Source organism: Nyctereutes procyonoides, unplaced genomic scaffold, assembly GCF_905146905.1.
Source record: "Nyctereutes procyonoides isolate TBG_1078 unplaced genomic scaffold, NYPRO_anot_genome, whole genome shotgun sequence".
Lineage (NCBI taxonomy): Eukaryota > Metazoa > Chordata > Mammalia > Carnivora > Canidae > Nyctereutes > Nyctereutes procyonoides.
The window spans coordinates 5,151,099-5,165,810 of record NW_026575159.1 but is presented as its reverse complement, the minus strand read 5'-3'; the positions used below and the strand labels follow the sequence as shown (position 1 = coordinate 5,165,810).

At 36.7% G+C, this 14,712-nt stretch overlaps 1 protein-coding gene across 1 annotated transcript in view; it reads right to left on the bottom strand.

Moving 5' to 3' along the window:
* PKHD1L1 (PKHD1 like 1) overlaps positions 1–14,712 on the bottom strand; it is a 146,034-nt gene that overhangs the window by 53,879 nt on the left and 77,443 nt on the right. The window contains exons 47-51 of the mRNA XM_055314410.1: positions 10,743–10,984; positions 9,308–9,444; positions 6,261–7,290; positions 4,615–4,806; positions 246–397 (exon numbers count right to left, since the gene is read on the bottom strand). Coding sequence (XP_055170385.1) covers positions 246–397; positions 4,615–4,806; positions 6,261–7,290; positions 9,308–9,444; positions 10,743–10,984 — 1,753 coding nt within the window. The remainder of the gene's footprint in view (positions 1–245; positions 398–4,614; positions 4,807–6,260; positions 7,291–9,307; positions 9,445–10,742; positions 10,985–14,712) is intronic.

Sequence of the window (14,712 nt, the reverse complement as noted above, 5' to 3'; positions counted from 1 at the left end):
ATGGTAATACAGGACACAAGCTTAGTACTATGGGAATATGGCAAATTCTAATTCCTACACAAGGTTTCTTTTTTTAGCTTGCTTTTTAGATTTAGGGTAGGTCATGAAGTGTGTGCAGGACATGTCAGTATGTGAGGGAAGCACATTCTGGGTCTAACAACTGGTATAAGGATAAGACCTAGGCTGCATTTGCATAATATGCAATCATCATTATTAGAAGATGAATTTTAAAGCTTTTTGTATACCTTAAATCCATAGAATGTTGATGTATAAGATATGTTGGTTATGTGATCTACATCTTTAAAATACCAATTAATGTGCTTTGCATTTGGAATCAGAGCCATCCATCCAGACATATGAGTCAATCGTTTCTTCTGGAAGGGAACAATGCTTGTGCCTGTAGCAGAATATAAAACAAACAAATAACAGTGATCTCTACCTCTATCTAGAAAATTCCTCTTTTTTACGAACAAGTGCAAATGTGAAATATTAGCCTAGTCTATGGAAGTCTCCAAAGAGGTCAGAATAACATTTCATTACTTATGTTCTAATTGTCATTTGTTAACTGAAGGTCCCAATGTTTAATATTACACTTAATTGAAACATAAAACGCCTTCTCACTTGGAATTCTCAACTGAGATGAAGTCTTTATTCCTTAGGGAAAGAGAAAATTCAAACATGATGATGATTAGGACTACTATGACAAAAGTGCTTAAATATATGAATACAATTCTTTATAAATATCGTTGATCTAAAATAGAATTCTGTTGCTATTCTTTTAAGAACTTCAGGATCCTTGATTTGCAGAGTATGAAAATATAAGTTCTAAAAAATCCCATATTGGGTGAGTTAATCAAAATCGGTATAACAAGTACTAAGTACTACTGGAAATTTTTGATTTAAAGCTCTTAAGAATCTAGTCTACTACCAGACTTACCATGAACACTGGCCATGATACCCTAAGGTTTCTGAATGACAAACTTGGAACTGAAATTACTTGTTATGGGAAAAACTACTTAATTTGGTAATGCTTTATTCGTGAAAGAGTGCCTGACAACTTCAGCTGCAGATCTGAAAAGATTTCTTACAATATAAAGAAGAGATCTATGATTGTCTATATTCTATTTTTTCCTCTCCATTCCCTCTTTTTATCTCTAATTGAATTTATGTTACATTTGCAAACTCTTCCCTTACAAATTTAGGGGGAAGAAGCTAGATGAAAGATTAACTATTGTCCTTTTTCTTTGAAGAATAAGGCAAAAATTTTCCAATTTCAAAGAGGAAAAAATTCATTCATTCTCAGGCTTGTGAATTAGCATTACATTTAAAAACACCATGAGTAGAGATCCTAAAAACGTACAGTTCCAAAAGACCTGCAATGTATGAGAAGAACTACGATGATTTGAATTATTCAGCAAATATTCATTCCTCTCCCCTCCCTGAATGCAGAGTAGGCATCCCTGATCTGTTGATGTTGGATGACATGATATTCAGAAACGTTTGAAAAGTGCTTGCTGGATGAAGCTTGCCATCTTGAACCTCTACCACTGCAATGTAATGAGCCTGGCCCCAGGTAGCTGGCTCTCCCTTCAGCCTGTGCTCTGGAATAAACACACATGGAACAACCCGAATTCAACTCCTGGGGAGTAGCAGAGCCCACTGGATCCTCACCTTCAGGCAGAGCATCCTAGAGCACAGCCAAGATCAACCAAACCAGTCCTCAGATATGAGAGGGAAAACAATATTGTAGGTTTAAGATATTAAGTTTGGGGATAGTCTATCAAGAAGTAATAGATGAAAAATCATTCAATACCTCCAGAATCTGCTCTATGTTTGACAGGACCAACCTCCACTGGAGTTATCTGATGTATAGAATTATACTTTAACCTAAACTTCCTTGATAATTCTCTTTTATAAGTACCACACACTAACTGCACCACTGGAGCACCTGATAATTCTCTTTTATAAATAAAATGAATTGTGGGGTACCTGAGTGGCTCAGTCAGTTAAGCATCTGACTCTCGACTTCAGCTCAAATCATGATCTCAGGGTCGTGAGACTGAGTCCTGTGTCAGGCTCCACTCCGGGCACGGAGTCTGCTTAGAATTCTCTTTGTTCCTCTGTCCTTCCCCATTCATACTCAATATTTCTCTCTAAAATGGATAAATAAATCTTTTTTTTTAAAGATTTTATTTATTTATTCATGAGATACAGAGAGAGAGAGAGAGAGAGGCAGAGACACAGGCAGAGGGAGAAGCAGGCTCCATGCAGGGAGCCCTACATGGGACTCGATCTCAGGTCTATAGGATCATGCCCTGGGCCGAAGGCAGCACTAAACCGCAGAGCTACTCGGGCTGCCCTTAAAGAAAAACCTAATTGTCATTTTTCATAGTTATTTGTGTTTCCTTAATTTTTTTCGGAAGCACTCATTTTCAGTATGCTGATTTTAAGCATCTTAGACTGAAATTTGAAGTTGATATTTAAAAAAAAATAGTATCATTAAGAGTAAGTGTCTCAAATTAATTTGCCATCTGTCTATACTAACACTAATAGTAAGTGTCTCAAATTAATTTGCCATCTGGTCTAACTTTACATATATATTCATAGAGATACATATATTCATACATATATATGTAAAGATACACACATCATCATGCATAAGATACTTTAATAAAGATATCTATAGATAAGTGTAAAGTTTAACCAAATCTCATTTCCCACTGTTCTAGTATATTTGTTGAATTTTTGATTCATTTAATATATATATAATTAAAACAAGTGATCCTTTTTTTCTGTTTTTAATTTTTAATACTCGATCATTTTATTTGGCTTTAATGGAGATAAAATAGTCAAATTTCTTGACTAAGAAAGATGACCTATTTTTTTAATGTCACATTAAAAAGGAAAAATACCTTGTGTGATGTTTTCTCTACTCTGTAATTTGGTCCAAGTACTACAACTAATTCCACTGCAATTCAATACTGAGTTCCTACTATTTGCCATGTCTTGTATTGAGTTATGTGGGTGACAGAAAGATAAATTTATAGATCTTTCCACCAAGATGTTCAATTTAGTAATAAATAAAAATCTTCTTCCTGAAAGGATCAGGCAAAAAGGCACAGAAAGACTTCACAAGAAAGCTATAATTTCATAAATTCAGGAGTATTAGACTTCTTGATTCAAAAATAAAAACACAAATAAAAATTTCTCTCTAAAATCATCACTACCACCACCACTAACAACAGCAAGAAAACCCAACAAGGACAAAAAAAAAATAAGCCCTAGAGGCTTAAAATGTTTAAATATTACTGCTTAAAATTAATAGAGTAAGGTATTTATATTTTTTTATCATGCTGTATTTAAAATAATTTACCTAGGCTGGTTGTATATCTCAGAGTCCTCTGTAAAATTATCTTAGACCATGTTTTATAAAAAGTTAACATTCAGTATTTTCATATGTTGGTCATAAAGTATTTGGAGATATGATTAAAATTTTTATCATAAGTATTTTATGACCTGGGACCTTGGTAATGGGAAATGCTAACATATTACCTTACCAGATAAAATAACCTCATTTGCTTTTGATGTTTTAATTCATTTTAGTTTTAGCTTGTCAGAAAAAATTCATAGATACTCTGCTTAAAATACCGCTTATTGTATCATAGTCTCTAAAAGTTTAAGTAGTGGAACTCCAATCCAGACATCTGGTTATCAGAAGAAAAGAAATGGCTGTCAGGTTCATATCATTAAGCCACTGGGACAATGGGTATTAATCATTACCCAGAGAGTAGGTGTATGGCTCTTTCAATTCATAGGAGGAAGAAACTCTAGTAAGAACATTTTAAAATTAAATATAATAACTGATGACATCATAATAAATGATAGAAGAGGTGCCGCATAGTTATTGTTTTCCCTGTAGATCCATTGTTCGCCATTCTCCATGAGTTTGCACTATGGGAAGCACAAGAAGAGAGGCAAGAAGGAATGTGAAATGGGCCACTTATTCCTGACTCTCTCCCTGTGAGTAAGTAGGAGCCCTCAGTGTGCTCCTGTATTTCTCAACCAACAGGCACATCCCCATTTAACTTGCTTGTCTGGCTGGTGTAAATGCCAAATGGGTCATAAATAATGACAGCAAATTAATGTAACCAAGTCTGTTAATGATGTCAAACTCATCTGGTATTCCAAATATGGTATCTTAACTGGAACAAATGAGTAAGTCAACAATCCCTGGACCCGGTGTACAGCCACTGACCTAGCAAATGTTTCTCCGCCCCATTTCAATCAACAAAGATAATCAAAAGGGTCTGTCTTCACTGGCAGAGTTGATGGTATACTTTTACTGTCCTGTTCCAGTCAACTATGTCAACTTTTCTATTTTCTGTTGTAATATTGTCTGGAGGTTCCTTGAGCAGCAGAACATTATGCTAGTCCATACATTTATTCACGACTCCTCACATGCCCATTTTAGGTGTGTTATTTGTTTCCTGCCTGGTTACGGAATATATATTGTGCCTTTTTCCATGTTCCAAACAATTAGTGACAACTTAAAAAGATGATGAAAACCAAAAACCATATTTAAGTTAGTGGCTTGAACTATTATATTTCACTTACCAAAAGAGTCTGAGAGAACCACATCCTTTTCAAGCAGAGTTACTGGAGAAGGTTTGTTGAATGCCAAACGGTGGAAGCTGACTGTAGTGTCACAGACAGCCCCAGGGAACCCAATGCTCCACTCAGCTTCCTGACTACAGTGAGCAGGGTCCAGCAATGAGCTGTGTGGAATGACGGTGTGTCCTCTGTGACCTAGGATATGGACATAAACTACATGTTTCCTATATCATGTAAGAAAACTAAAAAATAAAACAAAACCCTGAACTGTCTACAACATATAGCTACTGTGACCCATAGTACACATAACAAAATCTAAAGGTTCTGGTACTTTTTTTTTTTTTTTGCAGGGGCAAGAGGACCTCGTGCAGAGGCTTTGCAGTGGGCTCTCTAGTCAGGGAGCTTATTGTAGATAAAGCTGAAACACAGGATCTGAAGCACCCAGAGAGCCAAATAGGGGATGGGAAGTAGGATAAGTAACTTGCTCAAGGACACACAAAAGGATTCAAATCCAGGCAGTCTGACCATAGAGTCCATACTCTTCCATACTCTTAGCCAATGGACTGCCAACTAATACTAAATATATAAGCTGAATTAGATAAACTGATAAAAGTTACACAAAGTTTTTTATAGTAGAACCATCCAAATGTTCTCCTTCTTAAAGCCACGATTAGGAGGAGGGGGTGGCAGGATGGGGTAACTGGGTGTTGGGCAAAAGCAGGGCATGTGATGTAATGAGCATTGGGTGTTATATACAATTGATGAATCACTGAACTCTACCTCTGAAACTAATAATATGCTATATGTTAATTAATTGAATTTAAATTTTAAAAAATTCCTCAATGTTTAAAAAAAAAGCCACAATAGGAGACAAAGGTCAAAAATTGTAGTTGAGAACTTAGTCTGTCTGATTATTGAGATGAATCTTCTTGCATCTTACAAAGTTTTTCAAAAGTAAACTGTCAATATCTGTATTTACTTCTCAATTATCTCAAAGTACTATGTGGAATCACACACATGATCCTTGCTATCTTATTTAGATAAGTCTTATCATTAAAAATGTGTAAAGATACTAAATTCTGGAAATTATGAGTATTTTTATGAGTATTTACAGAAAACGTAGCATATTCCAAACTTGAAATGGTAAAAAAATTTAGCATTGTACTAACAAATTATGTTGAATTTTGTACTTATTTTAGTAGGATATATTCAGTCTGCCTACATTGCTTATGTAAATAAACCTGGAATATATACATTTATGGGGCATGACTGGCTTGGATAATCATGTAAATAGTTTCTTATCTGTATAATTAACTGAATATACAATGAAAAAGTTCTAAAACAGAAATGATTTCTTTTTGTAGTCAATGTTTCCATAAATATTGCTCAAAATTTGCTCTTAATTCCAAACCAAAGTGCAAAGACAAGACAAAGGATATTTGGGGAGGCTACATTTGACAATTTAGGTCTCTTCCAGAAAAGAATGTCTCATCTCTGCCTAGTGTTGACCTGTGTCCTTAAATCATTTGCGAAGTCTGGTGCTGGATAAGATCTGTGATTCATGTGAGTCTGCTTTGTTGGTTCAACTCTCTGTGTTCACACAAATATATGTGCAATATATCTTATCAGAAATGGGACATAATGTTTACCTGTAAGTGAGCCATCAACATCAACCAGAACCACTTCATGTTCCCATCGAAAACCAGCCTTGTTTGGTGTGTGAAAATACTGGATGTCGACAAATTTTGCACTCCAGCCTCCACACCTTTCATTACAAACTCCAGTGATGGACGTCACTCCCAAAGCTACGCAGTTGGGACGGTCAAAGTTCATAAAGTGTACAGAAGATACAGTCAAGCCTTCACTGAATGGGAGAACCAGGCCTTTCCTTGTGCAAAATGCAGACCCCATTCCCAGTTCATCGAGATGACCAACTATTTTGGCATTTTTAATCACTGCTCCATTGGTTTCACCCCATCCTCCAACATAAGGAGCAAGAATCCTCTTGGTCTCAATTCCAGCCTCAAAGTTATTTACCATCACAAAGTTATGGAACTGAAGGGCACCTCCATTGACCCATTCAGCTCCTTTTTCACAATTCCAAGTAGTAAGTGAATTAAAGATTGCAGGCACTGGCACTGTAGAAGTACAAGATCCTGTTTGCATGGGGAAATATTCTTCAAATATCCACAGTCCAAACCAACCTTGCGAATGAACAGTGTTGTTAAAGAATTCTCCAAGAGGAACTCTTTTTTGGCAAATGTTTCGGTCATAAGATGGCCCATCAGGGTGGTTGTTCATTCGGTACCAAAAGCCAAAATGAGTGCCACCAGCAGCTGCATTGTGTCGTATGGTGTTGTTTGGGTTGGTTACCCAAAATGCAGCTGGGGTCACATCATCATTTAGAAGACTAGTACTTTGCTGCACAAATACTGCCAAGTTATATTGCAAAATATTGCCATGTTCAATACCATCTTCTATAAAAAATGCTCCACCCTTGATATCATATATAATATTCCGCTCAACCAGCAGGTGATGTGTGTTATGGATAGTAACAGCTCTGTTATAGGTCTGGTGAATTGCACAGCCTTTTACATAAGACTTAAACTGTAAATCTCCAAGCAGGTGCCAATGTATTGGATATCGCCCCAACCGGAATGCCTGGCCAGCATGGAATATCTGTCAAGCCCAGAAATCATAGCTATTTAGTGCTCACACAGACTCATAATTTGCCTGGCTTACATTTTCTTGTTTCAAACAAATCTCCAACTTTATAATAATTATTATTAATACACTTATATCTCCCATATTGTTCATGTATATGATTCAAAAATGTTATGTGACCTTCAGCCCACATTGTTTTATTCTATATATAATAGCCCATACTTGTTACCAAATGAATGAATGAACAAAAGCCATCTTTGAATCTTCTGCTTTTTGCCTCAGTCTATTACTAGACTTCCATGTTTAGCAAAATAAAACCTCTCAAAAACTTATTTTTCTCTTTCACTCTGATTCTTATATAATAATAAGACATTTTTGAATGTTTGCCATGTGCCAGATATTGTGCTGTGTCATATATGCATGATCACAGTCATTACCACAATCCTATGAAGTAGCCAGGTGTCGATTTCGTTTTATAGATGAAGAAATTGAAGTTTACAAAGGCTAAATATCTTGTTCATGGTTATAAAACTCCATTTAAACCCAAGGTGGTCCGATTCTACACTTGGTGCTATTATTTACTACTGTGCTGTGCTTTTTTTTCAATAGGTCTATGACCTAGTATTTAATACAGAGGATGCCAGTGTGTGAGAGTGTGTGTAATATGATCCCATAAGGTTAAGAAATAAAATGTTAGGGTACCTATTTACTTTCATTCTTCATCTAAACATTAAAATTTAACTATTACTAATCATTAATACACAGATTGACCCTGGCAACCTCACTCAGTCCCGTATCTCCATATGTCACATATGTGTAACAAATTTTAGGAGTTAGGAAGTTTCATAAAATACAGATGTTGACTCTATCACCCTCAATTATGTTATTTGCAACTTAGGTGATCCCAGTGTAATGTATTTATGGAGTTTACTAACCCTCACTTTCTCTGCTACAGCCTCTCCCTCCTTTCTTCCCATTTTTCCTTCCTTCCTCCCTTTTGCTGAATACTTGACAAAAAACTATGCTAAACTCTGACTATATGGATTGAATATAAGTAAGATACAGAGGGGCTCCAAATGTCTTGGGGATAATTTGCATATTTATGCATTTATTTACATATTGGTTCGATTAACAGTCAGTTGAGAACCTGTCATATGCCAAACACTGTTTCAGCCACATGAGAATCAGCAGAAAACCAGAAAGACAAAATCTTGGAACTAATTGAGTTTAGGTTCTAGAGGGAGAGATGGAAAATAGATAAACGTCAGGATTTACGAGTGAATAAAGGAAAACTAGTTTGGGCAGTTATTTCAAATAGAGGGTGAGGAAAGGCCTCTCTTGAGAGAAAACCTTTGAGATGACACCTGACTTGAAATGAATGTGAACTATACAAGCATTTGGTAGAGAATTTCAAGCATAATGAAGAGCAAGTGCAAAGAACCTGACACAGAAATATGCCTGATGTGGTCCGTTAATACAAGGAGGGTAAAATGATAAAAGATAAAGTCAGAGGCCATCTGGGGAACAGATTGTGTGGGTCCTATGGAAAGGACTTGGGCTTTTTGTTTTAGGTGTAATATGAAGCCATTCAACAGAGTGCAGCAATCAAATTATCTGATTCATAATTTAAAGTTTTTATTTGGCTTTGGTGTGGAGATTCTCTTGGAAAAAGAGTGGATGCAGGATGATCAGTTAGGAGAAAATCATAGTCATCTAGGTTAGAGGGGACGGTGACTTGGGTGAGGGATTGGGTGGCAGTGGTGGAGACAGTGGATGCAGGTCATTATATCTTGTGGATAGCATGGTTAGAGCTTGCTGATGAATTTGATGTGAGGTGTGAGAAAAACTGAGAAACAAAATTTTGGCATGATTAAATGGGTGAATTACTGGGTGTATCAAATTTGCCTGTTTCCTTATCTGTCTCCTCTACTAGATTATAAGCACCATACAACAAACAGCGGGAGTTCAGTGCTTTTTTATTGTATGCATAACCTTCGACAAACCATTGTGAGTTAACAATGATGCCTCTTACCTCTACATATTCTATTCTTCCAATTACCATGTTAGCACTAGGTATGGGAGCATGAAACATAATGCAGCCTCCAAACTGGTCACTTCCTGTTTCTTCTCCAAACTTTCCTTGGAAGCATGTCTGTGTCGTAAATTCACCTTTAAAAATATTTTTTAAGGCATCATAAAGAAAAACTATGGCAAAATCTTTTAATTATATTAAGATTTTCAACCATACCTAATTGTATCTTTTTAGTCATATATAATTTTAACCTCATCCTGGGATATAATTATTTGCATTCACATCATTTCCTTCTCTAGATAGTAAGAAAGTTAAGTACCTTGTCTCGTTTACCTTTGCATTCCCTAAAGTACTTATTATAGAATTTTTCTTTTTTTTTCTTTTTTCTTTTTTAAGAATTTTTCAAAGATACAACTATAGACATATTTTAATGGTTGAATGAATGCTGACGAGGACATTTTGTCTTATTATCTCTGAAGCTTTGCCCCACGATTTGGGGATTACCATAATGCAATCTTATGTTTGTGTAGCACTAGAATATACATTTTGTCACTTAAGTCCTAAAACTATAATAACTGGGTGGAACAGGGAATAATCTTAGTTAGGTTTCATGAACTGGAATCAGAATGTAAATTGTTAGACACTGAATCCAGAGAGCTTTGTCTCATATATCCCATTGAAGGAAAGGCTATATTTAAGCTTTTGTTAGTATTTAATTTCATATCTGATTATAATGATATTAGTTATTACATAAAATTATCTATCTACTATCTACCTACTACCTACCTACCTATCTACATACACACATGCACACACACACATAGGCACACATATAAGAACTGTGGAAAGTTAAGCATAGCCATGGAATCAGTTCTGTGTAATGACACCTGAGTGGAAGAGACACATGTCACTTCAGGACCAAAGTAATTAACTCCTGTTGCTTGACTCACCAGCCATGACATTACTTCTGTCCAAAGGATCATAGAGGCCTATGCTGAAGTGAAGCCTCCATCAGCCTACATCCTAGAATCGTTACAATGAGCATATTGGACACATGCAGCATGAATGAGAAATAAATCTTTCTCATTTTAAATCCCTGCCATTTGGGATCCCTGGGTGGCGCAGCGGTTTGGCGCCTGCCTTTGGCCCAGGGCGCGATCCTGGAGACCCGGGATCGAATCCCACGTCAGGTTCCCGGTGCATGGAGCCTGCTTCTCCCTCTGCCTGTGTCTCTGCCTCTCTCTCTCTCTCTCTCTCTCTCTCTCTCTGTATGACTATCATAAAAAAAAAAAATCCCTGCCATTTAGGGCTTATTTATAACTAGAGCATAACCTAGCCTGGCAATTTTCACTGGGGGTGATTTTGTTCCCGCAGAACACACTTTTGCAATGTCTGGAAACAATTTAAGTTGACACACTCTGGCTGCTGAAATTACCAGTGTCAAATCCATCAGGACATGCTGGTATTTTGTTACTCCACTCCACATGATCAGATCCTCTTATTAAAATATTTCTTGTAAGAATTCCAACTTCTGCTCTCGCTTCAAACAAGGTTCCATCAGGGAGCGTGACAGTGGTTCCTAAGTGTGTGTAATTCAGTGGATTAGTTAGCAATATGTTTGTGCCATCAGCAGATACAGATGCAATAGTCCTCTTTTCATTCTCTTGTTGACTGTGTCTGTAAAAAATTAAAAAAAAAACTTTCAAAGTTAATCTAAATCAACATAATCTTATTTTGATGCATTTGTCTTATGGTCTCTGAACACTTCATCTGTAAAATAGGAAATTTTTGAATGTCACACAATATTCCAAAGAGGAATTTGAAGATTGTCTTTAACTCTTAGGATAACTGAATAAATTTTACAAACGCATTTCAAATAAATATTCTCCACATGCTACATTTGTTCAGAGAATGGTACTAATTCCTATAAGGTATTTAAAAGAACTATTCATGGGGATCCCTGGGTGGCTGAGCGGTTTAGCGCCTGCCTTTGGCCCAGGGCACGATCCTGGAGTCCCAGGATCGAGTCCCACGTCGGGCTCCTGGTATGGAGCCTGCTTCTCCCTCCTCCTGTGTCTCTGCCTCTCTCTCTCTCTCTCTCTCTCTCTCTCTCTCTCTGTGTCTATCATAAATAAATAAATAAATCTTTTTTTTTTAAAGAACTATTCATTTATAACTTTGAAGATCATACTCAATGTTTCTCAACTGAGGATGATTATAACCCCCATGAAACATTTGGCAATGCCTGGATACATTTTTGGTGGTCACAAATCAGAGGGTGCTACTGGCATCTTGTGGGGTGCAACTAAGGATATTTCTAAACATCCTATAATACACAGGGCAGCCCCACACAGAAAGGCTTATCAGGTCCAAAGTGCCAGCAGCACTCAGATTGAGAAACCCATTCAGAGGGAGGCCGTTGGAGGTTCCTGAGTCAGGAAAAGAAATGACCAAGGTGAAATTTAGGAGGTCTTATTTCTACCACTTCGTCAATACACCTCCAAATCCAGTCCAGCCACAGCCAAAGGGCTTGTCAATTCTACCATACTCATTCATGTATTTTGTCATTCAGCAAATATTTGCTGAATGTCCCACCTGTCTTCTAGGCACAGAGCTAGGGATGCCAAGTAGAAAGTGCCCTGACTTTCAGGAGACATGTGTCAGTGCCTGCTGGTATATTATGTACTAAAGTATGGTTGGTGCAGTCAACAGGGGTAAGCTTAGGGGAGTTATTTCTGTGTCTTCCTGAATTCCCTTTTGACTCTGTCTCTTAACAAATCTTTTTTCCCTCTTTAAATACCAATTCAAATGACTATGTCACATTGTCAGGTAAAAAGCTACCTCTCTCAACTTTTCCTAGCCTTTCTTCTGGATTCCCAGTACATTCTGTCTGACGCCCTGTCAGTGCGCCCTGTTCCCACACTGTGGTCCCATCAAGTCTGCTACTGCCATACTGTCTGCTTCTGTGTTCTTTCTGCTACCTGGCTGCTCCTCCAGGTAAGGCACCTAGAGATTAAGTCATTTGTATGCTGAGCACTTCGTACAGTACCTGTCACAACTCAGTAACAGTGTTTGATTCAACAAATTAATGCAGAATGAATTCGTGAGGGGGAGAAAATAGAGGAATGTAGTCCAGATAGGGAGCTGATGTCTAAATTCCAGGTGTCTAAATTAAACTGAGAGCATGGAAAGACAATGGAAGAGACATTACAAGGGCAGAACCCAAAGGACTTGGTGATGTGCAGGAAATGAAGGACTCTGGTAGTAAGAAAGTCACTGGGAGGTTTTGGGAAGATCAAAATTAGACTGCAAGGGTTTAAGGGGAAAAAATGGCTAACAAAAATCCAATGAAAAAAATGAGTATAATATTTAGGCAATTTAGTAATTTTTTTTTTAAAAGACAGATGGGGGCACCTGGGTGGCACAGTCAGTTAAGTGTCTGACTCTTGATTTTGGCTCAGGTTGTGATCTCAAGGTTGTGAGACTGAACCCCAAATCAGGCTTCACACTTAGCACAGAGTCTGCCTGTGACTCTCTCTCCCTCTCCCTTTGCCCCTCCCCACCCTCAGCTCTCTCTCTCTCTGTAAAAAATAATCTCTTTTTAAAAAATTAAAAAATTAAAAGATAAAATGGAAGTGTCTAGAAAACAGGAGAATAAAGTTGTTTTTCATGATAGTGAGTGGATGCAGAAATCCACAACCCCAAAAAGACCCAGGAAAGGAACTGTAGGGAAAGGAAGCCAGGGGGAATTGAGGGCATATCAATAGTACAAGATCCCACAGGTGGTATGGAAAAGGCTCATCTCTCCCAAATTCTCTTGGATTTGGATGATACAGAGATTTCTTTAGAGAAGGTTCTGCAAAGTATTTTTTTATGTTCTGTACACCTAAATACACTTTTGATTCCTTTGTAATATCTATTTTTTAAATATCTAACATTTATACAGTATTTACTTTCAGCCAGTTCCACTCTAAGTACTTATGCATACTAACTCATCTAATTCTTACAGTAATTCTGAAATAGACACTAATAGCATTCCAGTTTTACTGAAGCACAAAGAGACGAAACCTTATAGCTACAGCACTCGTAAGTGATATTGTTGAGAGGTGGACCCAGGCTGACTAATTTTAGAAGCAGTATTCTCAACCACTTGCTTTACAAATTCTCAAATACAACTTACAAATGAAATAGTGAACAGTGGATTAAATTTGGTGGGAAATTTCTTAATTTTGGTTTCTTAAAACTAAATATTGCTCAGCTAAATTACAAACTTAGCCTTTAATTTCATATAGAAGAGCTATAAATGAGAACTTCCTATTTTATTACTAAGCCCTGTCATTTTGCTGCTTTTTATTTTGCCATTATGTAATTAAAATTTCTTTCAAAGGCAGAAATAAAAGGGCACTTATAAAGCCAAGTATATATTTAATTCTTTCTAACATCTACAAGTCTATTTTTAACTTGGAAAATGGCAAACTCAAAATGCCATCTTGAATTTTAATTCTAAATTGAGTCATGACCTTAACATAATTTAGCTGTTTCTTATCATAAATTACTATTTGTTACCTGATATGCATAACCGTATCCAATTTTGCTATTACCCATAATTTGAACAATAAAGCAAAAAAATAAAGCTCTTCTTGCTCCCTTTCCCTACCAATATTCTCGGTGTAGCTATATTACTTTTGCTCCTTTTATTTCTTATTTGTTAATGCATATGATTAAGCACAAATTAAAGGTCATAAACTGTTTCAATTGTAAAATGTCAGACATATAAAAGGTCATATTAATCATCACTCATTCTATAATAATTCTTCTCTTTGGGGATCCCTGGGTGGCTCAGCGGTTTAGCACCTGCCTTTGGCCCAGGGCGCGATCCTCTAGTCCCGGGATCGAGTCCCACGTCGGGCTCCCGGCATGGAGCCTGTTTCTCCCTCCTCCTGTGTCTCTGCCTCTCTCTCTATGTCTATTATAAATAAATAAATCTTTAAAATTTTTTTTTCTCTTTGATCCAATCATTACTAACAATCCTGCTCCATGGGAACCACTGCCAAGACTGTAAGATATGAAAGAGTTTGCTGGCTGCTTTCAACCATGTTCTTTGGCAACCCCAAATAAAGCAGTTCATTTACATTTTTTGCATTCATTAATGTATTTAGCTAAGCTCTAAGTCAGAGGTTTCTAAATGACTTTTGACAATGCTTTTTTCAAGCAAAATCTTACATGAGAATCTAACTGTGAAAAACAACTAAAGTATTTCATTAGTATACATTCTATAAACTCAAATTACTTTTCCTTATTGTAAATTAATCAGTGAAAACAACACACTGGTGTTCAACCCAGTGTTAACATTTGGCAAATACGTACTTGGCTGTTCATATTTCTTTATTAGAGCTTTCAAATTT